The sequence below is a fragment of the Toxotes jaculatrix genome, chromosome 17 (genome assembly GCF_017976425.1).
Source record: "Toxotes jaculatrix isolate fToxJac2 chromosome 17, fToxJac2.pri, whole genome shotgun sequence".
In the NCBI taxonomy this organism is placed as follows: Eukaryota; Metazoa; Chordata; class Actinopteri; family Toxotidae; genus Toxotes; species Toxotes jaculatrix.
The window spans coordinates 11,963,757-11,990,933 of NC_054410.1; the positions used below are offsets into that span (position 1 = coordinate 11,963,757).

At 41.4% G+C, this 27,177-nt stretch overlaps 1 protein-coding gene across 1 annotated transcript; it reads left to right on the forward strand.

Moving 5' to 3' along the window:
• The first annotated feature begins 941 nt into the window (after window positions 1-941).
• On the forward strand, window positions 942-26,727 carry bahd1 (bromo adjacent homology domain containing 1). The gene is made up of 7 exons (XM_041060676.1): window positions 942-1,277; window positions 16,091-17,864; window positions 20,575-20,978; window positions 21,295-21,454; window positions 21,574-21,653; window positions 22,580-22,671; window positions 22,942-26,727. The coding sequence occupies exons 2-7, from the start codon at window positions 16,217-16,219 to the stop codon at window positions 23,132-23,134; spliced, it is 2,577 nt and encodes an 858-aa protein (XP_040916610.1). The 5' UTR covers window positions 942-1,277; window positions 16,091-16,216; the 3' UTR covers window positions 23,135-26,727.
• The last annotated feature ends 450 nt before the right edge of the window (window positions 26,728-27,177 follow it).

Genomic DNA, 27,177 nt, shown 5'->3' on the forward strand with positions numbered 1-27,177 from the left:
ATCTGATGACCCCAAAGTTGTTCTATCAAGCATTAGCAAAGAATTTATTATATTTTTAAAACACTACAAATTACGTAAACATTTAAAGGGTGTCTTATTAGAAAGTGGAACTGTGGTGATTAATAGACCTTTGAAGAATGCACTGTACAAGAAAACAGGTAAGGAGATGGAGGAGGAGACGGGTGGAATTTGCAATATTTTTTTCTGTCTCTGTCTGCAGATTAAATGTTAATGTATGCAAACATGTGTTCTATCAGCACCTGTCTGAGATTAGTGTGGGTTTCAATCATGTAATGTGCCTGTCAGATGACTGCTTCTGCTGCAGTGGTCTCCAATTCACACACAGAGAGGAACAATGATAATTCTCCCTTAATTAATTTGGTATCTTTAATGAAATACTTGTGTCTTTATTTATCATATCTGTATTTTATTTTTAAATTGTTTTATCCCTTTTTATAAGTTGAGTTTTAGACCAGAGCAAGGGAGTGTAATCATGGCAACCAAAATTGGATCTGTGTGAATTCTGCACACAGACTATTAAACAAAACAAGTCCATAAAGTCAAAATCCCAGGTTCCACTTCACCAAATTCCACCGTGGAAAATTAAAGTCACATCAAACAGACAACAAACTCTTGCACATCAGTACTCCAGGAGGCACCACGCAGTCACATGTCTGAGCAGGTTTTGGTAATGATCCAGCTGACAGCCCACGGATCCTTCATTCAGTCCTGAGCAGCAGAACCCAGCTCTTTCACTCACCGCTGCCAGGGTTAATACAAGTGTCAAAAGAACGGGGCTTAGGGACATTAACTAGGTGAAAGCCATCTGTCAGCCACAGCGGGGCTGCCGGGGGGACGGTGACATGTGGACGGCGCGTCCGTGGCCCTTTAAGAAACTCCATGTTTTCGCTACATGATGCGTCAACATAAAAAGCGGATGATGCTGTTATGTAAAAACATGCTGAAGTGAGCCGTAGTTTGCAGGAGCTCTGCTGAATGCTTGGCACGCCTTACTTCGCCCTAAAAACCAGTAATGTAGTTTAAAGTGTTACCGAGAGATTTTTTTTACGCGTGGCGCACGGAGCAGCGCAGTTTGGAGTAAGGAGGAGGAAAAAAAAGGCTTCACCCGATCAACTCAACATGAGTCGCCTTCCACTCTGTTTTCCTCCTTCACTTGCGGGAAGCGTACACCTGACGCATCACTCTCTCGGCCTGTGGAAGTGATCTTTCTTTCTGAAAATCGTCTCTGCGGGGTTATTTTTCCAGTCTTCGAAACGGTAAGACACGAAAGCCTTCAACTCCTATCGTCTCTCGGGCAAAACTGAAAGTGTCAGTGGCAGGACAAGATCGAGCGATGAGACTGCTGGGGTTGGAATAATGTGTCAGCTACAGACGGATAAAACAGATCCTTTCCTCCTTTTCAAAAAACTGCTGATCTATAAAGGCTCAGAAGCAACTTTTTAGAGATGTCAGTTTGGTCTGTTTGCGCTTGTGCAGGTGGCTCGTTCGTCTCTTTTCGTCTAAACGGTAAAAGTAGAGCCTCGGCTGAGACTCCACAGCTCGTGATCGCAGAAAATGTCACACAAGCAGCTTCTGTTAGAGTCAAGTTTGAGGCTCGACTCCGCTGCGAGTTCGTGTTTGTAGGTTCGCTGTTACATGGTCACTTGGTGGTTTTTGTTTTTTTGAGGGGGGGTGGACTGTCGGTCGACAACAGTACATTTACTTAAGTACGATTTTGAGGTACGTGTACTTTACTTGAGCATTTCCATTTTTCTCTACTTTATAATTTCATTCCACGGCTTTTAGAGGAAAATACTGTCCATAATATTTATTTTAAAACCTATATCGAGCACTTAAATGCTGTTTATCTGTTAAAACGAGTTAATATGTTATGAGCCTTCCACATTTTACTTTTGATAATTTGAGTGAACTTTATTGATAATGTCTTACTTTTACTTAACTGAGATTTTAAATGCAGGGTTTTATTTTACTCAAGAGTATTTTCACAGTTGTATTGGTACTTTTATTCAAGTAAAAGATCTGTTGGTCACAACAAGCAGTTTGAAAAGTTTGTTAAAGTTAGTCAGAGAAAGAATCAGCTTAATGGATGATGTTAGTTTCAGTCCTGTTTGGATTAAACACTTAAACATCTAATTTGTGAAAAGTTGATCATCTCCTGCTGGAAAGCACAAGCTTTGACCTGACATCGGGGTCATAATGCATGGAATACAAGTTGCCTGGTGAGTTCCTCGGCATAATGGTGTTTGTAAAGCCTCTTGTGAACAGGAACGCCTGACAATAGAGCTTCAGTTTTGGAGGTCGTGGTAGATTTGTGTCCAGTCAGTTCTCCACAGCCTACCTTGACAGGCCTGTCATAGCAGCATGTTGAATAGAGGTGCAGTGGCCACACGTGAGCCATAAAGCTGGATATCAATCCTGGACATAATCCCATTATTCTTGAAGAACTGTCCTGTTGTGGCCATAGAGAGTTTTAGAGGAGGAGGAGGAGGAGGAGAAGGGGGAATGTGCCTCATTTCACCCAAACACACTGTCCTCCCTGCTGTCCCTAAGGAGACAAATACTTCCTGCTCAGATACAGGCCACATGTGGTCAGAAGACAGGACAACAGGGTCTAGAATACAATAGGTGTGAGCAATGTAAGTAACTAAATGTGGTTTATTGTTCTCATCTTGCATAATAATCCATAAAAGTATATTTTAGTATGAGAAGATTTTCTAAAAGTGAATAACTTACTGTTCATGAAGCAGCATAGGAAAAGTACACTGACACATCCCTTTTTTTTTTTTTCCAAAACACTTGTCATCATCACACTGTAGTGCCCCACACAGCGATGTTAAACATTATCTAACAGGAACTCAGACGGCTCATTGGGCTTGATTTGTTTGGATGCCATTCAGTTGAAGCTATCTTCTTTTACATAACTTTTTAAGCTACTGCTGTCAGTTGTTGATACTAGCTCCATTTTTCCGTAGTTTCAGCTGCAAGTCAGTCATTGTAAATGGCTTCATCTGGGCTAGATTGGTATGGCTTTGGGAAACTTATTTATGTATTTTAAATTCAGAAGAGTCATAGTATTATGTAAAATTGTACATATAGGAGCAAAAGCTTGTAGTGTTCCTGTATTTGGAACATGTTTCCCTTTAATATTTGTGTTTTCTGTTGTGTGTGTGTTTTGTCCTTAGGGGCCAACATACTTGAATTGTTAGAGATTTGTTCAGGAGTATGCAACATTAGGGCACAAATCTGATAAATGAATACAAGAGTATAATTTCCACTGGAGATTGGAAGGAGGGGGACAAGTCCCTCTCCCTTTTGCAGTTTGTAGATTTTCTAACTGAAAACTTGATGAACACTGTCCTCTTCCTGTGCAGGTTCCATAATCTAGATGAGACAAGAGCCGAGTTGATGAAAAAAATCTTGATATGCTTGTCTGAGTTGCTGTCAGTTGACTGTGCACTGAACGAGCAGCAACAAGCTGTTCAGAAAATGCTTTTTGGATTTCTTCTGCCCCAGGTTTTGCCTCTCAGTTTGCCCTAGCTTGTTGGTGTAAGTTGTTTGGGTTTGAAGCAGCTTAACGACGTGTGCACTCGGGGAGGCGCTTCAGCCAAATTTTTCAGTCATCTGTCACACGCATATCTGACAGAACAGATATGGTATATTTGTTACGGTAATCAATTCAGCTTTCTACACAGGATGCGTGATGGCTCGGCTTTTACTTGCACAAGAAGCTCGTAAAATGCATTCTGAAACAGATTTTTATGCTTCCAGTCTATTTTCTTCTGTTTTATGAGCGTAACTGAAGAGGTTCTTTTGGCTTTGAGTGCAGCCAAAACACAGGTGACCTAAACCCAATACTGTACCTGAACGCATTCAGCTAGATTTAGACGTAGTGAGGACTTTTCATTTACTGTGTTGTGTTTTAATAATTCATAGTTCTATTCAAATGTTCATTAAAATTAGCACAAACCCTGGAGATTTAACCCCTAACCCTAACTCTGAAGAGTTCTGGAGCTTAAGGGCAGATGTTTGCTATGCACTGTGGTTAATCCAGCCTTAGCTGAGATCTGGGAATGTGGCGACATTGCTAAGAAGAAGTCCAACAGGCCAAGACACAACAGCAGTCAGACGATATAAAGCCATCTGGTTAGTTAGTCTTATTTGGTGGAGAAAATGAAGGCAGACGGTAAAATTATCTCCCAAACTATCCGTTGTAAACAAGCATCACAGTTTACACACTGGCTTCCTGGCTCAACTTTGACCTACTGTACTTATTTAGTTTCGCGTGCAAATAGTTTTCCTGCAATTTGTGATTATTACGGTCATTCTGGGTGTACTTGCTTGTGGTTTTACCTCCAAATAACATGGTTTAATCAGGCTAAACTGTTGACCTCATTACCACCTGTCTGATTGTCTGATGGAGATGTTGGTGTGTTCTCATATTTCAGCAGTTACTTTGCTGAATACAGTGTCAAAACCATAAAAATAAGAAATGAGTTGTAATAAACTGTATTTGTCTTTAAGGCCTATCGTACAACTCACAGAACTTTGCATGTTTTTATGATGCTAATGAGTTTTTGCAGTTGGATCTTAATCTTGTTCGGTCGTGTGAATATTTCTCTGGTCTGAATGAGCAGTGAATCTTGAGTGGCTCAGGATTAGCAAAACTGTGCTGTAGCCTGTAGTCCTCTAAAAGCCATTAGCCAGCCCCCCCCACCCTTCTCTCTCCCTCTTTCTCTCTCTCAGTCTCTCTTTCCCCTCACCCTGGCACAATGCCTGAGACACAGCTGTGAAAATTACAGGTCTGTTTCATGGAAACATAGAAGAGGAGGCAGGGCTGGTGGGGAAGGACGGAGAAAGAGAGCAGAGACCCACTGCCTGGCGTCAGCTGTCGGCTGGCCCACAGCTGCAGTGGATGTGGAGCTTTCAGAGCCGGGGTGTTACTCACACACATAGGGATTGTTTACATGGGGTAGGAGTGTGTGTGTTGGGGAGTGCTGGGGGGGGGGGGGGGGGGCACATTAAACCCTGTTTGGCTGAGACTGAACAGAACAGAAGCTCTCACTGTGACTGACAAACGTCAGGCTCCTTCAGTGAAAAGCACATGGCACCAAGCGTCCTTCAGTTTGGCAGATGCTAAAAGCATGACTGAGGCCCTGGCAGGTGGGCAGGCAGGCGGCCGCCCCCTCCTCACTCCCTCCTCAGCTGGGTTGAAAATCCAGCGAGAGACCTCCTATCAGAGAGTCATTGTTCATGATGATGATGACAGTCTCTCTCTGTCTCCATTCTCTGTGCTATCTCAATCCATCACTCTCTTGTCTTTTCACCCCCCCTCCCAGTCCGTTGCTGTCTCTCACACATTCTCTTAATTTTTCTCCCTCCTTGTTCTCGTCTGCTCTCTCAGAAAGTCCGTGTCAAACGGCTGTATCTCTGAGGAACTGTCAAGCAAAGAAAAGCAGAATGTGAAAAATTGTCCCTCTGATTTCTACTACGTTTGACTTTTCTGCTGCTTGATGAGATGCGAGGTGTGAGATTCCCTCTCCACTTTCTTTCGCTCCTCTCTAGCGCTTTGCTTCGATCTTCCTAAGTTCAGTCTTCATCGCTATATCTTTCTATCTGACTCTCTTCTCTCTCTCTTTTTTCTCTCCTCTCCCTCTTTGCCAATCAGGCTGTCTGGCATCTTGCCTCGTCTCTTTGAAGAGGAACAGTAGAAGCAGATAATTACACTTCCTGTCCTGTATCTGCTCTGTAGTGCTGAACTATCATCTTTACATCTGTAGGCTACACACTGAAGCTGAGACATAACAGCTTACTACCTGTCTTCAGTGTGGTGTGCTTTTGTGTCCTTGACAATTTTTTAACCTGTGTGTTGATTTTCATTTTCATTTTATTGGCTTTCGCCTGCTTTTTCACTGTCATTTCTCAGCTCTTTCAAGGCTCAGGCATCATTATGTGCCCTGCTTGTTTCATTTCTTCCTCACATGTAGTGCATTATCTGGTTATCAGTTTGTTTTCATGTTTTGTCCCTGGAAAATCCCGCAGTTTTCCTCTTGATGCTGTGTTGTATTTTACTTCCTTATGTGTTTTTTCAGTCTTTCATTTCAGGATTCTCCCTTTAAATGTTTTGAACTTACACAAACACTATTTTGTGAGAATAAGTTGTTATCACACAAACAAACCGGTCATATAGCGCATTGTTGTCGTCAGCAATGCATGACACGAATGGTTCTCTCTGTCACGCACTACTGTTACCACTGCATCAGTCACTTTTACCTCTCATGACAGCAGCAGCTCTCGGGACACTTTTGTCACTAAAGATAATGTTAACGACAATGAGGAGTGAAATTGCAGAGGTTCTGAGCCTTACTAGGCTGAACTTCCTGTACCTGAGACTGTGGCTGGCCTTGTAGGCGCTGAGCCCGTGGGGGACCAAGTGAGGACAGGAGATGTCAGGGAACAAACCTAGCGTTGGCTCTCCTTAGATCAGGTGACAAGAAGAGCTGCCAACACAGTTTGGGGTGTCAGCAAACAAAAAACCAAATGTACCTCAGGATCTTGGCCATTTCATCTCAGTTAAAGAGGGCCTGCAAAATGTGGCTTAACTGACCTTTCAGTAACTGATGTTTTGATGTCAGTGATTTTTAGCGGTGCCAGATCATCACCGTTTTAAGTTCAAATACTTGTTAACAGTTGCTTATTTACACATCTAGCAGTTACAGAGCAACACTGTCGTCCATGTGGAGTCATGTTTCTGGCCACCTGGCAAATCTAAGTTCAACATTCACTCTCTTTTAGCTCTTAGTTTAGCTTTTAGTTTTTGGTTTCTATGAACTCCTGAGGGAAATATCTGGCTCTTTAGTGGCTAAATGCTCCACTGTGTTCACTAGCTAATGACTGTGTTGGTTTGGGGCTGAGCAGGTAGTGTACACTGCTATAAACAGCTGTCTAAAACAAAGACATGAAAGCAGCGAAGGTGAACCAAAACAGTACCAAAACCAAAACAGGCCTTGCAGCTAAACAATGAGGTGAAACTTGCCACAAAGCTCCGTAAAGCTGAGGAGAGCTGCAGAGTCAGGCAGCAATTCTTGGAGGTTCATTGCTTGGAGCTACTCTTTTCACAGTCACATTGTTTCCACCTTGCCATAAAAATCCTGATAATTGCTGCTTTAATGTATTGTTGGAAAAACTACCCGTATTAACATGCTAACTAGAAAAAATTAAATGTGGGGTTACTCTTTTGGTAAATAAATAAAAGGGGAAAACTATGTTTTAAGATGCCATATGTAACTTTTGCTGTGTAGTGGCAGTATCAGGATAATAGTGCTACTAGCTTAATAGCTGCACACAAATAGAAAATCCATGAAGTAAATTAACTAATGCAATTACTCTTCAATACCTCACTTATGTTTTTTAATGTTAGCTTACCTTAGTCACCCCAAGCTACAGGCCACACCAGACCAAGTAAGGCTGTAGCAGCGAAAACCCTGGAGTGAACTAAATTGACTAAGTGTAAGTTTCATTTCATATGAATTTAACTTTTTATTTGTTAGAAGAAGAGTGTGTTATTTCTTCTTTCAAATGTAATGATCTGTAATGAAAGTTTTTAAGAGGTTAAATGCCAATCTAAAAGTACAGAGTAGACTTCACTCATTGTATCTGTTATTATCTTTAGATGTGAAAGATGTGGTTTGTAAACTTGTCTTTATATATATATATATATATATCTTTCAGTTCAACTACATGCTGTAGATATTTTTGTAAACTTTATATTTACTGTGCTCTGATGCTCTGGCAGCTCGAGGATGGCTGGTCTGTAGCAGAATCTGAGCTCTGACTTTTCAGGCAGGCGCGGAGTGGAGTGGAGAAAAGGATCAATAAAGTATTACAGTGTTATTTCACTCGGCCCGATGCTATCTCTCCACCTTTAGAATGAAAAATTCATCATCTTGAGTAAATATCTCCTGAGATGAGAGTTTCTGGGGCAAGATCTTTTTGAATGGGGATACAGGGCCAAATGTAGATCAGTTTGGAGATATCTGTGATGAAAAGGGTCTGGAACACACTAAGATGATACAAAGGACCACAACTCTTTAGAAACATCTTCTCGTTTGAGGACAGTGTATGTTTGCTGACATGAGGGACTGTAAATGAAAATGCAGTGGAATTCAAAACTTTTCATTTCTGTGAACTGTTTGATGCAGGTCAAGAAAGCTGGAGGTTCTGCTTGTGATGTTCTGTTTTCTCTGATATCATGACAATTTCCATTTTACTAAGTGCTACATCCCAGATATTTTGCCTCCCGCTGTTGAGTTTTCATGGTTAGTGATATTTATTTTACACCTGCCTTAATTTATAATTGCCTCTTTGAAATTCCTTTTGAAAATGATGCAAAACACAGAAAAATACCCTGGTTGACTTGTTTCACTTCAGCTGGCATATTAGAAATATGATTTTTAAGACTAAAACTATTCACACCAGATGCCTGAATACACTCACTCTGCAGAACAGGATCTAGTTCACCTCACTTCTCCACGTCACCTCACTTCTGCTCAGCTTTATAGCGTCTTTCAGCTCATTGTTTTGGTTTTTGTGCCCTGAGCTTAACGTTTTAGTTCATTCTTACTTCTCTCACAGCATAATTTTGTTAGAGTTGGTAGAAACAAGAAACAAGAAAAGTGAATATTGAACAGGTCGCCAGAAACACAACTTCAAATGAATGTTTATGTTGCTTGGTGTCAGGCGGATGTAGAACGAGGCAGCTGTTTGCGAACAAGGTTGCCATATCAACTTAAACAGTGATAAAATGTCAGTGTTGTGCTCACAGCTTGTTTCTGCTCCCCTTGAGTTTCCAAAAAGCATCTGTTTTAATGCTGAATGAAGGAAGTATTAAATATCTCATTGAAAGTGCTTTTCAGCAATGATTTACATATCTGCTTCATGTCTGTATCATCACTGGTAGTGGGTGAATGAGTGCTTCCTGCTTGTAGGAAGCATTTAGTCGTCCTCGTTGGAGTCGAGCATCTCTCCGCAGTGTGTTTATTGCAGTGCAGGTCAGCTCTCAGCAGTATGTACTCCCTCAGCTTCCTTGGGTGCTCACGCCTCATTAACTCAACACACTCAGCTCGTTTACAGCTGTTAATTACACACTGTAAAGCTGATATTGATGAGGACGATCAGCATTTATCCCAATTAAGCTTGATTCTGGCTACATGCTAACTTGATAACGTAGTGGCTTTCCAATCAGCTTTGCTGTTAAAAGACTGAACCTGCTGTTTGGAGCAGATATTGAAGTTTTCCTGGACATTGAACACCCGCTGAGTGAGTCAAGCAGCTGAGCGGTCATTATTGGCAGCGTCTGTATTTCGCGCATGTGTGTGTCGTAACAGGCCAATCTTATCTGTTTCCTCAAGAAACAGGGTAATAAATGACGAGCAGAGACTGATCACTGGTCCATATTATTGGATTGCATGTATCATTAAGAGAAGAGGATACAGTAAATGAGACTAATTAAGACGGATACATGCTTCTATTTTCTGCTGTCATTAATCTGATGGGGAAAAAAATCACTGGGATGTTCCTTTAGGGATTCATATTTTGGATGTAGCCCTCATTAGTGACTTGACAGTGATCTTACAGTTAATAACATTCATGTCGATGTTGCACTGTATAGGGACTTAGTGTGCTCTTATGATCTTATCTCATATAATCATATTTTATAGTGTTAATTCCAACTATCTTTTTCATAAATGATTACCACTTGATTAACAGTAACACTTGTCTATAAAATGACACCATATAGTAAAAAAGTTCTGAGAACCTAATGAGACGTCCTCACATGTTTTATTTTGTCCAACTAACAAACCAAAACCTAAAGATGTTCAGTTTGCTAAAATATAAGACCATAAAAAACCAGAAACTCCTCTCTGGAGCTGGAGCCAGTGAAATGCAGCAATTTTCAGCTTCGAAAAAAGCACCCAAACAGTCAACATATTATCAGGATTGTTGCTGATAAATTTTTTAAGTTGACTTATGATTTCAGTTTTATACCTAGTTAGTTTTCTTTAACAGCAATTGTAGTGTGTATGTATGTGTTTGTTGTAGTGTGTCTGTGTATTATTCACCAGTGGGTATTTCTCATTTTCCCTAATTTCTCCCTAGTTTTCATAGTAAGAAGAGAATATGAAGAAATGTAGCCCATAGTTAAGAGGGATTCCTGGTTGTTTATATTATGAATGTTATATTCATTAGTGGGTTGAGATTTTTTACCAAATGATGATTGTTACTACACCTACAGGGACATACTGCATAGTGTGTTTTATGCACAATGAGTTCATAGTTATGTCTTAGTGTTTTTTGTTAATTCTGCAATATTTCAATGTTGAGTTGTTAGACATTTACTATATGTGAGTTTAACGTTTTCTTACAGTAGTATCCTTGTATAAAATTCCTACAGGACCTATAGTTTTCTTGCTTGTGACATTTATAGAAAATAGATTTTACCTCCCTGTATCGCTGCCAGATAATTAATAGTTGCCGTCCCTATTTTTAAGAAGTGATCTTATAATATTCCTATAATTAATTTTAGACAGATATTTGAGGACACGTTGCAGAAAAGACACGAGTGCACATTTCGTGTTAGGAGATTTTAAAAAATACTGTTAAGCGTGGGGGGGAATTGCCACCGACGGCAGAGTTTAGTCCCTGCAGGAATATTACAGCTACATGACCGTGATTTCGCGTTACATGGGGATGTCCCGGTGCAACGGCGAATGTGAATGCAGGCAGCGCATGGATATTATCTCCAGCGTGCACTTCGGAAGTAGGTCACCGCTCACCGATTTGTTCACCATGTCTCCAGCTACTGTGGGCTGTTTGGTCCGCGGATCGCTCTCCGGCTCCAGGTCGACAGACCGACCGAGTAGAAACTGAGCAGAAGAAACGGCACGGACGAGGGGACGTGTTTTTTTGGGGGGGAGATGATTTTCGTTTTCGGGACACGCAAGGTAACGATGAATCGCGGCTGTAATTCCCGACACAGTTGGAGATGATAGGACCGGTGGGTAGCCTGTATATAACAACTCGGCTGTAATAGGAGCTCCTAATGATATTGATATTAACCAGCAGCTCTGCTTAAAAAAAATAAATTTAAAAAAAAAGAAGAAAAAAACACGATTGATCGAGGATGAGCGGATGTTTTAGAGTCGTTTCCCCGCTGTGGAGCTTTTTCCACTTCTCATATCACAGCCTGCACTCCTGCTACGGCATGCTGTCAGATTAACGCTGTCCACCACCATGGTCAACTACAGGCTCCAGTAGGCGAGTCTGCTTTTACACAGCCTCATTACAAGACACGCACAACGCTGCACTTAATTGCAATTATTTTGTCTTGCTTAAAATAATCCAAATCCACGAGTGGATGTGGGTGTGATTGGAACTGCTGGTGCCTGAACCTGCATGGAGGTAAAGGGAGGTGGTGTTGTTGGTGGAGGATGGTTAGTGTTGGTGGTGTAGGACTGTTGAACTGCTGATTTGCTCCAGGAAAGTGGACTTGGTGATATGCACTATCTGAAGCTGCACACACAGCACACCAACCAGCTGCCTCCGGGCTTTTTTTTTTTTTATCCTCTCGTGATGACAGCCCTACACCATGTCCTTCTTCTGAATGAGTCTGTGTGACAGCTCAGGCAGCGCAGCCACCTCCTCCTCTATCCAGCTCCCGATACAGACGAAACTACAGTCAGTTAATATGCCATCAGGAGGCAAGAGAGAAATCCATGACACAAAGTGATCACTAAGTAGGTTTTATGTGTCAATTATGCTCCATTTACTTTGGGTTGATTGCGTTTAAGTGAAGGGTTTTTAAAGTGGTTTTTAAACAGCAGTTGATCTTCTAAATCAGTGGTTCTCCACCTGGGTGTCAGGATCGAGCATAAATCTGAAAATATGTTAAGGGATACAAAAGAAAAAGAGCATCTGTCAAACAAAGTTATGTTTAATTTTCCTATGTTTTCGCTCATTTCTGCTGCTTTTCTTCCTGCTTTTTCTCAAGAAATTTTACTAAGGTACTATACTAAGTACTTGGGGTTTTCCATTGTTTCTTAATGCTCCACTCCAGAAGACACAAATACTGTACTTTTACTCTTCTATATTTATTTGATAAATGTAGTTACTTTGCAGATTAATATTTTACATACAAAACATCTTCGGCTTTTAAAATATGAAGCTACATGTTACAGGATCAGTAATGAAAGTAAACAATTGTTGACACTATATTTCGTTAATTATACTCCACTGAAGTGAAAATTTGAATTTTACTCTTAATGCAGATTATTTTAACGTGAAGTATTTTGAGTTCAGTATTTTAGCACTACACTGACTTTCACCTAGAAGGAAAAATCACCCTTTGTTTAATCTACACAACTACTCTTGTCCACGCTGAGGCCAGAATCTGTGATGAGTTTTAAATCTCCTGTTTGCCTGTGTGCATGGGTGTGTGTGTGTGTGCAGCTATAGGTCCTGCTGCTGTGCACAAGGCTGAGTGTGCAAAGTGCCTCTGAACTTGCACCCTGTTTTAAGTTGACTTTCTTAGCAGCTAAAAAAAAAAAGCAAAATATAAGACCACAGAATTAATTTTAACCTAAAAATCTATCCTGTTATTTGTTGTGGTCAGTGTGGTAAAGGTCTAGGCGGGGGGAAATAATGACACTCCTCCTGTCTTGCCATTGTACATGCTTGTCCTATTCAAATGAAGCAACTTGATTTGATATCCACAGACAGAAACTCAATGCGAGGCTCCTTCTGTCCTCTTGTTATCTGGAAATTAAATTTCTCTCTCATGGATTGCATTTCACGGTTCACCGAGTCATTCAGCAATAAGGGCAGACAGAGCCATGAGATGGTTTGAAAATGCACAGCCTGAGAGTTGTGTCCACTTCAGAGTCAAGCTGCATTTTGTATTTTCAGTTCAGTTCATCTCTGGGTATGTTCTCAGTCATGTTAAGAGGGCAGCAAATTCTACAACGGAACACAGCTTACAGGTGTCACAAATTATATTCAGGTTTTAGACATATCCTTTACATGTTTTACAGTCTTTTTGCTGTTGTAGATATTGTTACTGACAGACAGAGAGAATGTAAGAAAATAAGTCACTCTGTCTCTTCTTTGTATTTAAAGCACTTAAACTTACACTAGGTTTTTGGTTTTCCAGCACTTTATCAGGTGTTAAATGAAAACAACTTGTCACAGTATAAGAATAGCAGATTTGCTGCACACTTGATGAGATGAAGTTGTGTAGTTACTCAACTGCCAAAATAAGCTGTTAAGTGAGTTGGGTATTATAATGCAGTGCAAGAAAAAGTCTCTAGTAGAATTTGCAGGCATTATTGACCCATAATCACTCATCAGTGTCTTTTTGACATATTTATAATTACGCTTTCGTGACTGTTTCCAGTGTTGTGTTCAGAAAGCAGTTGTCTAGAAAAAGAACAACAACAGAAATCAGCTGTATTGTGTGTAATCTGTGTGTATTCTAACTTACAGTACTGTGTAAAAAGAATTTAGGCATGCACAGACATAAACACACACACACGTGCTTCTTTTGTCTGCCCCTCCACAGTCACTTGAAGCCTAGCTGCAACTGTAAGTGGCTCACTGAAAAATAAAATTGACATTTAAACATGATATGATGCACCGATTTATGGAAAGAAAACATCAGTAAGGAGATAAACATCATTTGCATATAAGAGCTTCACACGTTGTACTCAGCTCCAGTCAGCTACTCTCAGTATTATCTTTGTACCTAGAGATATTGCAGGGAGTCACTTTTGCCCTGATATGGATGTTAAAAAAAGGAAATTTGACCCAACTATCCAGCCACCACTGGCTATGTGCTTTTCATAACAAGGAATCACCTGGATCAAAATATTAATGCAAATAAAGCCCTGTAAAGGTTTTGCTTGGTACTATTACCGTATACATCACTCATGTAGCGCTAAAACAGCTGAATACTGGATTAGTTGATCCACAGAAAATTAAATGACGAGTTTCTCTATGAATTTTGTCTCAATGATCGTTTATTATCAAGCAATCGAGTCATTTGTTTGAGCAAAAATTTTTTGAGCAGAAATTCTCAAGTTCCATTTTCTCCAGTGTGAGGATTTGCAGCTTTTCTCTGTTCATATCACTATGAACTGACCTTTAGCTGGACAAAACAAGACATTTAGATATATAGACTAAGAGGCAACAATCTGCGGCTTAATCGTTGGAGGCTTACGTTCATGCTCAGCTTATAATTGTAATATTTCCTCCAACAGCATGAAGGCATGATAGACTGACTTTAAGGAGAGGACAAAATCTGCAGTGTAGAAAGATTTGGCAAAACTATGGCATCTGAAATGACCAACCTGGACGTATATAAATGTACCGTGATATGTAGCAGCTTGCTCAAAAGAATTGGTCACCTAACTGATCATGTGCAATGTGTATCTTTTATCAGTTATTAATGGAAACCGGAACATTTTTGAGAGTGTGTGTAGCTGTGAAAGCTGAATGATTTTCTGGCTGAGGAGTCACTTAATATAAAAATGGCTCATGCTGACTTATTTCTCGGAGGTCAAGTAGCATAATTGTGTTTCAGGGCTGCACCAAGAAGGATGATCCATGTCTCTATGCAGCACGCGGGAGTGTCATTGCATGAAGGTCATTGGCAGTTGAGTCATCAGGAACTTTAAAGGTTTTTCCTGTGAGGTGTTTTGTTTTTCTGTGTTGAGAGAACAGAGAAATGGATGCACGTGATTTGCGGGAGAGGCTCTGAAAATCTTAATATGCATCTTTTTCTAAGAAGTTGCCGGAGATCCTTTGACGTTTGCTGTTCCAGCTTGTTGACATGATTGTGTGTTTCTGGATAGGAACTGTCTGTGAACTCCCATCTTCAAGGGCAATCAGAGACTTGTCCCAAAGCCACTCAGCCACACAGCTTTGTATTGGGTGTGTGCTTTGGGTTGTTGTTGTGCTGCAAAGGTGAATCGTTGCCCCAGTCCCAGGTGGCCACCTCTCTGGAGCAGGTTTTTTTCAAGGACCTCTCCTTATACCCTTTGCCCTGATCTATGCCTCACCACAGTTTCATCACTGAGGACTACAGAGAGTTGTTTTCGTGCTGGCATGCAGTGTGAATTGTGGGACTTTATATACACATTTGTGTGCCTTCCCAAGTGAGGTCCAATTAATTCAATATGCCACGGGTGGACTAGGAACGTGTCTGAATACTGCCATAAATGAGACTTTAGTTTCTTATTTTTAATAGATTTACTAAAACACATTTCACTTTGTCAGTATGGGTTATTGAGACTGTTGGGCAAAAATGGTAATTTTATCTGTTTAAAATTTAATTTAAGAATAAACTGTGCAAAATGTGAAGGGGTCTGAAGCCACTGTATGTACGCCATTGAGGCGAAACAGTCTTTTCATATTTAATTGAATTACCTGCTCTTTGGGAAGCCTTAGAACCACTTATCATATCAAGCATTAAGTAAATCACCTAAAAGCCTCATCTGTTCTTGTTCTTTGCTTCTGTGTTTTAACTGAGTGGGTGAATGCTTGTAATGTTGGCCTCCTGGTGGATTGTGTGAGTCATTAATCTGCCACAACATGGGTTCAAGGGGCTGAAAATTGTTTTTATTGATACAAAGGATGAAAAGGCAATAGGTTTTTATTTTTGTAATTTTAGCTACAGCAAAATTAATATGCCATGATCAAAGAGCAAATTTTAAACTAAACCAGTAATGAAAAATGGGAAAGCAGGAGTACACCCTGGCCTCAGGTTTAAACCTAACATACCATAATGTTCTGTTTATCTCAGTTTCTCCAGCATCTTGTGTGTGCAGTGTATTTGCATGTTAAGGAGAAGGGTTGTCTAAGTGATCATATTCTCTGGAGGCCTGGAAACTGACAGCAAACTAAGTAAAAACGGTTGTTAAATAATTCATTAGAGGATCCTGTCTGTTACATTAAGTCACTCTCAGATTCTACAAGAGTGATGTCTGTGTGGTTCAATGTCTGATCTCTGTCTCCGCAGAGCGTATGGACCCATTTGATCATCCATGATGATACTTTCTGAAGGCCCTCTCTGAGCTGAGACACACCATCATAAGACCCTGTGGATGAAGAGAAGGTGGTGTATCTGCTTCCGGACGCTGAGACCATGGTGAAAGCTCAGCGGAGCCAGCCAGTGAAATGCGGGAAGCCCCGGAAGGAGAAGGGAAGCAAGGAAAAAGGAGGGGGTGTGAAAAAGGGGAAAGAGAGAAAGAATGAGCTGAAAGGAAAGAAAAAAAATGATAAGAAAGAGTCACATCGACGTAGGAAGAAGACACTGGTGGTGGGCGATGGAGACGCACTGGACTGCTGCGTCCTGCTCACCCGTCTGGAGGAGAAGGGAGTCGTAGGAAAAGAGAAGGATGCAACAAAAGCTGGGAAACAAAAAAGCGTTAAAGTCAAAAAGAAGCTGCACTCCAGCTCCATTCAAAGAAGGACCAAATCGGGACAAAAGAAATCTTCCACAGCCAATCAACATGCACTGGAACCAAAAATCAACCAATCTGACGCCTTACTCTTGTTGCCCTCGCTTGTCCTCGAGCCCCGCAGGCGGAGAATGGCCTCTCTTAACGCTGAGGCTGTTAACAGCTTGCTGCTCTACAGAGACGACTCTCTCGTGTCAAGTCTCGAGAAGAAACCACCTTCTTCTAATGAAGGTCCAGCTAAAGACAGTCTCACTAAAACTGAACATAGAGGTCATAAAACCAAAAAGGTTTTTTCTGGAGGGAAAGCAGTGCTAAGAGAGAAACCTAAAAAACAGAAGAGGTCATCAGTGGAAGCTCTTAACATCGACTGGCTGAGTTTGTTTACGCCAACCCCTCGGCGTCAGGCAGGCCTCACGGCTGCAACACTGCTCAAACTCACCAGTGCTCGGTATGGAACCAAACGGCAAAAGAAGTCGGAGGCCAAGTCAGGGAGTGGAAGTGAAACAGCAGCTACGACTCAGAATGAGATTAACGGTAAACCCCTGTGTGGAGGAACAACGCAGACCAAAAGAATAACGCATCCCAAATATGAGGATCAACTAAAGCACAGACAACAGGGTACAGAGGATCCGGCTCATTCCCAGCTGGGCCCTAACATCCAGGGATGCTGTAGTTTATGTAAGACAGAGGCTTTGGATCCTGAGTGGAAAGGCGCCACAGGGGGGCAGGAGTGTCTCAAACATTCTCTCCACTGTGGCTCTGCACTGGGATTCTCCTTAAAAACAATCAAAGAGGAGCAGGTGGAGACTGAGGTGTCCTCCTGCTACTGCTGTTCCCAGGAGAGGTGTGTCGAGTACTGTCACAGGCTGGCCCTCTTCCTGGAAGACAAGACCTTCAAGGAACCAGAGGACGGCTCGCTGTCCGACGTGTTCCACCACCACCATCACCACCATCACCATCATCACCACCATCTTCAGTCTCCTCATTCTGTAGCCCACCCTGCAGCCATAACCATCAGTCCGCACACGTACACCTGTTTCCCTGGCTACTACGTCCACTTCAGCCACCCGGACGCCTCCACCACCCCTGTATCACCCCTCGCTTTATGCGCAAGGAGCGGCAAGAAGCCCAAACTACTCCCCAGCACAGGTCCGCAGCCCTCAGGGATTAGCCATCCAGTGTACTGCTGTACCTCAGTGGAGGCGTGCTATGGAGAGCCATGCAGGATCAACGGCTACTCCGCTTATACCAGTGTGATTCCAGCCATCGCCAGAGGAGGGTGTTCCTTCAGCCCCGCAGACTGCACCAACTGTAACCATGGCATCAAACGAGGTGAGCAGACAGGAGGCTGACATTACAAGGTTTACTTCTTATGTATTTCCAGCACTGTCAGAGTTGTTTTGACAGATATTACCAAGATGAGTTATTGCACAGGTGTCTGTCCTGATGGCATCACCATCAGGACAGCAGCTTCAGCAGCAGCTTCTGATTTTGGAAATAGCAGTCTGACTAACACATTTGTAGTGTGTCATCTCCCAGTGTATCTCCACAGCTACTTGTCAGAAAAGGGCAAAATGCCCAAACAAATGTTAAAAAGGTGTAACAAAAACTGATAAAGCAAACTTGGTGGGGTTAGTTGTGTGTCAGCTCTCGAAAAAAGATATGATTTGGTAGTAAATTTAAAAGGAGTACAAATGGTTGTGTTAGTGAAGAGATCACAGAGAGCTGACTGAAAGGGTTAGTTTACAAAGTCTGGAGGTTTGCAAGATTAGAAGGAAATGATGATCAAAATCGCTGCAGCAGAGGATGAGATATCCTGACTTTCAGTCCCTGTTATAGGTCAAGTTCAAAAACACAATGGAATCTTTTGTTAGACTTCTGGTAAATGCCCACAGCTTTCAAACTCCATGCTTTCAGTTTATAACACTGATTTTTTTGTGTGTTATAAATTTGTAGTTTCCACGCCTAAACTAAGATGCCCCCCTGTACAATGACATCAAGTTATTTTTCAGACTTTACAAAGCTCCCACCAGAGCCACAAAAGACAGCAGGGCTTCCTAATAAGTTTATTATCATGAGCACACTATGGTTATAAGATTATTTTGTATGCAGTGTCCCTCTTAATCCAGCTGTCAAAGCTGTACAATGTGCTGAGAATAGCTATTGTGTCAGACATTTTTAATTTCCCATTTTGGAATGTCACTTGAGTGGGAAGTAAAAAAAAAAAAAAAAATCAGATAAAGGGCAAGACCTCTTTTGTCTCAGTTTGAATACAGGCTGCCGGACAGTGAATATGAGGCCTTTGCAGCTGAAACCTAATGAGCTGAATGTTTGAGCTTGAGTGTTAACAGTTTGCTGCTGTGTTCAAGTCAGAGATGTGAATCAGAACAGGAAAACTTTTTGCAGTGTCTGTGGTGTAACTGTGTGTGTCTTTCTGAATGTGTGGATGTATAGTTAAAAACACCTGAACGTAACCTCAAAACAACACTTGATTACACATGAACTCACATGCTCTCTCTCTCTCTCTCTCTCTCTCTCTCTCTCTCTCTCACACACACACACACACACACTCACTCTGTGGTCTCCAGGAGGCCAAACCAGGTCAGGCTGTGAGGGTTGGCCTCTCTTGTCTTCAAGAGCACTGTCAACCTTCATCTCAGTGGAAATCTTTACAAACAGGCCTTTTTCACTGAAGACATTTTGACATTTCACAGTAGGAAAAGCACAGGTGTAAATAACAGAATTAATGCTGTCTAGTTCCATATGGCTGCCTTATCTGATGATAACATACGGAACAGAGCCATTGTTAATGTTATGATCTTATAACTGCTGTGCTTTTCCTGCTATGGCAAGTCAGAATGTCTGCTGTGAAAAAGGCCTGTGGACAGCCAGCATAGGTGTTTCCTTCCTGATTAGAACTCTTCTCAGGAGTGTATGGGCATGTACAAATCAAGTTTCATCTCTTACATCTCCCTTGCTCTCCTGTGAGGTTAGAGACTACGTGGTGAACATAGTGGAGCATTTAGCAGCCAGAAATTTCTCTCAGGGGGTGGTGGAGACATAGACAATGTTAAAAGGAGAGCGAACATGACTCTAAATGGAAGCTAACATTGTTCTGTATCTGCTGGATGTGTAAATAGGCAACAGTTTGCTTTGCAGCTGGTGTTGTGTTTACAGCTTGTTTCTGCTACCCCCAGCTGGTCAAAACGTCAGTTGTTTCAGGTTAAAAATAGGAGTAATCACTGCTTTATCACTACTGCATAAGTAGTAGTTTAATGTACATACTGTTGGTGCAGTGTATTTCCCAACTTTATGAAAGGAAAGGTATTGTACATAAAATCTTAATCTGCAGCGTAGCTGGTTACTACTACAGCTGGCAAATAAATGTAGTGGAGTGAAAATGTAAATGTAGTGGAGGTGTTCCTGTGAAATGCAGTGATGCAGAATAATAAAGTGGCAGAAAATTTAAGTATTCAAGAACTATAAAGTGCAAATAGTGCAAAACTGTATTCAAGTGTAGTTCTTGAGTAAATGCATTTAGTTGCGATCCGCCCGTTTCTACGCTAAACCAAGCAGCCTAATGCTGAGCGTAGTATAATGTTAATATATTCTCCATGAAGCAAATAACGGCTGCTGTTGAGGTTTGGATCCAGAGAGCTGAGAGATCTCACTGAAATAAATTGACCATTAATTTACTTTAATGTCGTCACCACAGCGGTATCACAGGAGTGTGCACAACCTGTTCTTGTTATCTCACACACAGGAGGATGTTAGTGTTTTTCACTGTCAGTTTTATGGGGATGCCTATTTTGTGTGCATGTGTGTGGCTGCTCTGTTAAAGGCTATAATTGACCTTAATTGAGGCCCTGTTTGTTTTTTCTGCTGCTTCAGCGGAACTAATAACAACTGAGTGCAGTTTATGTCTCTATTATGTAACCTTGTTAAAGGTTGTTGATCACTGTGGCTGTCTCTTAAAGGACTGTGTGCACGTTTCACTCTGTCGCTCTCCTTCATTATCTTTCCCTTTCTGTTCCTTCCTCAGACCCATCAACCCTCAGTGACCATCACAGCCCCTCCTCCATCCCCATCTCTCCCAGCCCCAGAATCCTCACTGGCTGCCCTATTCCCGCTGTGCCTCCAGCCGGCCAATCAGTGCCCCATGTTCAGACTCCGCTGTCCGACCCCAGCCAACCACAGCCTCCGCTGCAGGTGGCGAAGGAGTGCCCTCAAAGTGCCAAGCCGCCCAGCGGGTCGAGGTCTGGCGCACGCGGCACCGGCAGCATCAGCTCGGCTGTCTGCCCTCTCAACAGGGACAAGAAACAGAAGCTCAGCTCGCCCAGTGTCAGAGAGCGACCGGTTGCCAAGCAGCCGAAGAACGGCCGCCAAAAAACCACCAACGGCTGGCGGCCAGTTGGCCTGCCCTTTCAGAAGGAGGTTTTCTCTGTGGTATGTAGAAAAAGTCATGCGGGTGCTTTTTGATTCAGCCATGATGGTGCCACTTGTAATTAAATCTGGTGTAATTTAACTTGACTTGTCCTAAGAGAGTTTGGGATGATTTATCACACAGGCCTCATTGTCACATCAGGGCTTATTCACAGTTTTCTGCATTTCATCCAAACACCTGACTGTCCACATTTCGGTCAAGACACCGAAGTCATTCAATACAAATTAAATCCTGCAGCATTTCGCTCCACAGCCTCTCACAGCTTATCAGTTTGTAGCTGCTGGAGGAATCAGTATTTCCTGCTGCCTTTGTTCCCAGGGAGAGGAGACTCTGGTGCTGAGGAAGTGTTTTGAGGGAGTCCAGAGGGACGGAGAGCTGATTCGGGTCAGAGACACTGTTCTGCTGAAATCTGGTCCTAGGAAGAAGTCTCTACCTTATGTGGCCAAGATCTCAGCTCTGTGGGAAGAGCCAGAGTCAGGTAGGACACACACAGCACACAGTGTTTCCTCAAACACCTCAAGAGAAGCCGAAGTAATGCAGTAATAGCTGCCCTAAGCCTTGACGTGAACTGTGTGTTTGTGTGTTTCTCTTCCTCAGGAGAGCTAATGATGAGTTTGTTTTGGTACTACCGTCCAGAACACACACAGGGGGGACGCAACCCCAGCATGCATTGTGAGGTGAGAAGCCAATTCTTTCATACCATGGCCACAGGGACAAAAAATGGTTTTGTGAGTGGTCAGCAGGTGCTTGTTAAAATCATGTAGCTCCAGTTAACAGTTTAACAGTGGGCAAATTGTATGTAAATCAGTGTGCAGGGTACAGGATATTAAACTGCATGGAAGCATGACCAGAATATTCACGCATTCACATGTTGAAAATATCAGGTGAAATAACAAAATTAAATACAACAACAAAGGAGCTGTACTTCTTCCTGTCAGTGTCAGTGTGGATGTCATGTTTGGAAGGTGTCCACGTACACATACCTCGTTTGCAAGTCCACAGCTGTCCATATCTGCATCTGTCCTGGAGAATCAGAGAAAGACACTGTCACTGCCGCAGTAAATACTCACTAGAGCACCAAATATGTATTAATCCGCAGCTGAAAATAGTCCCCATTGAATGTACCATTTACTCCTTTTTGTGTAATATTTGATAAAAGCTGCAGCGCCCAGGTGAGAAAATAATGGCCTCAAGGTGTTTTTCACACTGACCTTGACCATTTCGTCTTAAATCCAGAATCATTCATGTGCATTATAATTTTACATCTCTAGACACAATAAGCCACATAAAGTCTGTCATTTCCCAGCTGCATTAACAAACAACAAACACTTCAGAGCAGCAGTGGAAGGATATTAACAGTGGCTGTGGCACAGAAGAAGAAGTGAAACATCTTTCTCCTGTGAATCTGCCTTTACATCTGAAAGTGAAGGTTAGACAGCAGTCTCTCTTGTGTACGACAGAGCAGACAGATGTTGTCTTTTGTGGTTCAGCTCGGTTGAGGATTACGTGTACCGACTGTGAAGCTTTCAGGATCAAATGCTGCTAAATGGCACTTTTTTGTTTTGAGCTAACACATGAATAAAACGCAACTCTCTGTCCCCAGAATGAGATCTTTGCGTCTCGTCACCAGGATGTGAACAGTGTGGCCTGTATTGAAGACAAATGCTATGTCCTAACATTGGCACAGTATTGTCGGTAAGAAAAAAGGGATTTTTACATGCCTTGGTGACTTTTTTAGCATTTTTCTTTCAAGCATATTTCTCTCACAGTTCTGCATTAAACATATTGCTTTTGAAACATTACATGGTCCTGCTGTGAAAATTCTACAATAATGGTTTATGAATCTCCTTCAGGCAGGTTTTCTTTGTTCTCAGACATTTTGAAGCTACAAAGAAACATGTTTGTTTTTCTGAATGTTTTTTAACCTGATTGAGCTTGATGTCCTGTGTTATGTGCTGTGTCCAGATTTTGTGCCTTGGTAAAACGCCGTAGGGAGGGTGTACATGACAGTGCTGCCTCCCTCATGGTGCCACCCATTGTTGGTAACGCCATGCCCACCCACCACTGTGTGCCCGATGACATCGACCCAGAGCTGGTGTTTTTCAGTCGACACGTCTATGACTTCCGCTATGGACGCCTCCTCAAGAACCTGCAGTAGCATCTGACAGGCATGACACATTATGCTATGGGACGTGAGTTAATGTTACTCTGATTTCATCCTCTGCAACTTTAATTAGCTACAAACCTACCTGCTGCCTCTGTGAGAGAGAAACTGGAAGTTTAGGATGAAGGAGACATGAGCTTATTTTGATTTCACATCTCTTGTTCATACTTAACATGTCGCACATTTATTTAGTAAGAGTACTGGTCTGACATATTGTGTAAGAGTTATTATGGCAGTGTAAATGGTCTTTATCATACATGCCTCTCTGGTGTTGTAGCAGCTGTGTGAAGAACCTGGAACATACTCTGCTGTAGAAAATGCTACTGTAGCTCTTAGAAATGTGACATTTGATAGATATGAAGAGAGGTTAATGTTACATGTGAATAATGTTACTATCTGCCTGCAGATATCAAACACACAACGTCTCAGTGATTCGCCATAGATAAGGAAAATCTGACGCATATTTTGTCGAAACAAAGAGATATCTGAGTGGCTGAAGACTTAATCAGATTCATCATCAGATTCCTCTGTAATCTGACTCTGATCAGTGTCCATCTGAACGTAGAAATATGCAGTTTTCTACAAGGCACTCTATACTGAAGATTTGCAGAAAAGCTCTGGAGCTAACATCTGTGTTCAGGATGTTTTTAAGAAATAGTTAACATTTTTTTTCAGTTTTATTATCACTGATTTCATGCACATCAAACAATGAAATACGAAAGTCTTTTGGCCACATCTCTTGTGAGATTCTAAGATAATTATTAGGTTTTATGTCAAATCTGTGACTCTGAAATTCCCTTCAGCTGTGATTTTCACACTGTAGGACAGACGTGCACTCTACAAAGAAAGCACAGTTGAGTTTGTTTGGTTTCGCAGTGTGAAGATGTTCAACGAGCTGAGCATTGAGGGAATTTTTGTTATGCCAATGCTGAGGAATATTTTACTTTCTCAAAGCTGTTTGCCAGAGGTGTGATTTGACTCTGGTGACAGCTAACTGTATATTTGCATTTATATGTCTGGATGAGTGTCTGTCCCTGGCAGATGGCATCAGTTAGTCACCTATATTCTTGTTTCTTCACCAGTGCGATGGTGAGTAATGTATTCAGTGTAGCATTTAAATCTGTGATAATGATTCATTCCTATGTTTAAGAGAAGATATGTATTTATTTCTGTACTGAGAAGATATAATTTATTTTCAAAAGATAATTTTAAAGAATAGAGTTTTAGATGAGTGGCTTTCATTCCTGAGTAGAAAGAAGGTTGTCTCTCCTTCTTAGCTGCACTGTCTAAGATGAAAAGTGTGTGAGTCATTTGCAATAGTATTTCTGTGACTGTTTGAGCTTGCTTGCCCAATACAAGTCTATTAAATGTTGTGTTGAGATGTTGAAGTCCTCCAGGCAGTTTTGAGGACACATCTGGAGTATTTGGAAGGATATCAGATACAATTTGAAGGACACCACCTGCTAACGTAACCAGAGATGCTTAACCTGCAGGACCAAAGCGTACCTTGGCCTCTCCCAGCTTCCTGCCATTCTCCTTTCACGTCTCCTCAGATGATAAAGCTTTGCCTCTTCACCTTTAAAAGCAGAATGCTACAATGATTTAAACATACCTTGCCATTAGCCTGTGCCCTTGATCTTGCTGCCTTATAGAACATTCCCAGCCTTTCATTTAGAAATGTGTACCAATCTCAGCCTGGGATTGTGAAGCTTCTTAGTGTGCTGACCTTGATTCCTAGATGCTTGAAATGCATCTCAGGTCCATCTCATTCATGTGATCTGAAACGCAAAAGTGACACTTGATCAACACTTTTATTTTGACAAATGTCTGCACGTTTCATTCAGACTTACAGTGATTAGTATCAAACACCTGAAGACTAGATGGCTGTTAAAAGAATAGTTTGACATTTTTAAAAATACGCTTATTCGCATTCTTGCAGAGCAACGCATGAAAGGATTGAAACCGCTCTCGTATTTGTACACCTAAGGTGTAGATGGAGCCATGAGCCATGAGTTAGTTTAGCTTACCATAAGGTCTTGAAGCATGGGGAAACGGTTAGCCCTGCTTTCAGTCTTTATGCCAAACTAAGCTAACCAACTAGCGGCTGTGCTTCATATTTGACATGCAGACATGAGAATGATCTTGGTCTTTTCATCTAACTCTCTACAAGAATGCATTTTTTTCCCAAAATGTCAAACATTTCTTTTAAGTTTGTAGTTTTACCGTTCTCAAATGGCTGTGGTTAGCTTGATTTGTAACAGTGGCTATGAATTGTACTCGGTTTGTTAAAAAAAAAAGTCCATCGAAACTCTCTTAACCACTTCTTCAGGCTAATCCACCTCTTAACTGTCCATCTGCAGGCTCATTATTTTCCAAACTTACCACATTTTTGCCAAAATTTTGCTAAAGAGTGTTTTTGGCAGAGCTTTGTGGATGGTGATAGCACAACACAGAGGTGGTATATTTTGCCATCAACACCGAAGAAATGGATTATGCAGGATTATTTGAGACGTTACAAGTCATTTGCTGTGCTTCGACACTCAGCATTTGAATACTTGGTATCCAACATGCTGTAAGCTGCCGGCAAGCGCTGTTCTACATGAAGGAGAAAAATACATTAAGGGCCACTGTACAAGCACAGTGGGTGAGTCTTTGATAGTCAAGAGATTTTGGGTGTACTATCACTTGAAACTACCCACATCCTGTCTACTTCTGCTTTACTCTCTGTACAAAGGGTGGGGTGGATTCAATTTGTTAATTTACAAAAATAGAATTCACTGTAATTAATGGATTCATATTTGACTTTCAAACAAGTCTCCTTGGATGAATATATTCATATCGGTTAATTCAATTCAGTAAGCTAAAATAGAGAGAATAGACTGACATTTCAGTCTGCCTTTCTCAGTAAACCAAAGGTAATCAGTCTGTATCAAAATGGTAGAAAAACCTCTCCACTCATTGAAACGTTTTATGGAATATTATTGCATGATAGATGTAGCAAAGCCCACACAGCACAATACTACAAGGCAGATTTGGGTAAACTACATTTGGTTTGATTTCAATTTCAAATCCCACAGGGGATCAGTGTTAGAAACCACACACAGTACATATTATGGCCTTAGGAATCACTCAGCAAACTAATTATGTTTAATCAAGATGTGTGATACTTATGTCTTAATTGGTCCTCTGTGCCTGTTCCTGTTAACCCGTATATATTCCAAGTGTTTTCCATGAAGAGAAGGATGAACAGTTGCTGTTGTTTTTACTCACCTTCCAAATGCCTTTCATTTTTGTCAGATGACGCTGGTCTGATCTTTGAATCACCACAAAGAAATGTTTGCACCAAAAAGAGAAAGAGAGAAAAAGAAAGAGGAAGGTATTGAAACATGAATTTATCTTCATTCCCAGGTGTACAAAAATCTAAACTTTGGTTATTCTGATGTGAATTTATGTTCATATTCTTTGCATGGCATTTTGGAAATATCTTGGAAATATTAATCACAGCACAGATTATTTGTATGGTTTCAAATGGACCTCTGTAATATAAGAAAAATATTTAATTGTAATAAATAATATATGAGTTTGAATACGTGTTTGGGAATTTTTTTAAATGGCTTGCATCGAGGTTAACTGGCAAATACTCTAGCCAGGTTGACAGCTGTAGTAGTGGTTCTTGCCCACATGGTGGCTCACTCTGCCAGTATTTTCTATATCTGATCTGGTTTTGTCATATACAGTCATCACAGTGATCACAGAGCCGTTTCAAAGAATTACCTTAATATTGATACGTCAGATATTGTATGAGATGAGTTTTTGCTCTACAGAAAGGGCTAATGCAGAACTGGAAAGACAACATTTAAAAGACAACATTGACGTATGTAGTCAATATTAATTGACTGCAGGCTTGCAGGATACTTGAGGCAGCAAGTTCTATCCACATTACAAACTTAATTAGGTTTGTCAGGCTCTTGTGTAATCATGATTGAATCGATCAGTTCTCACAGCATATAGCTCTCAACTCTCCCTCACTCAGGTAC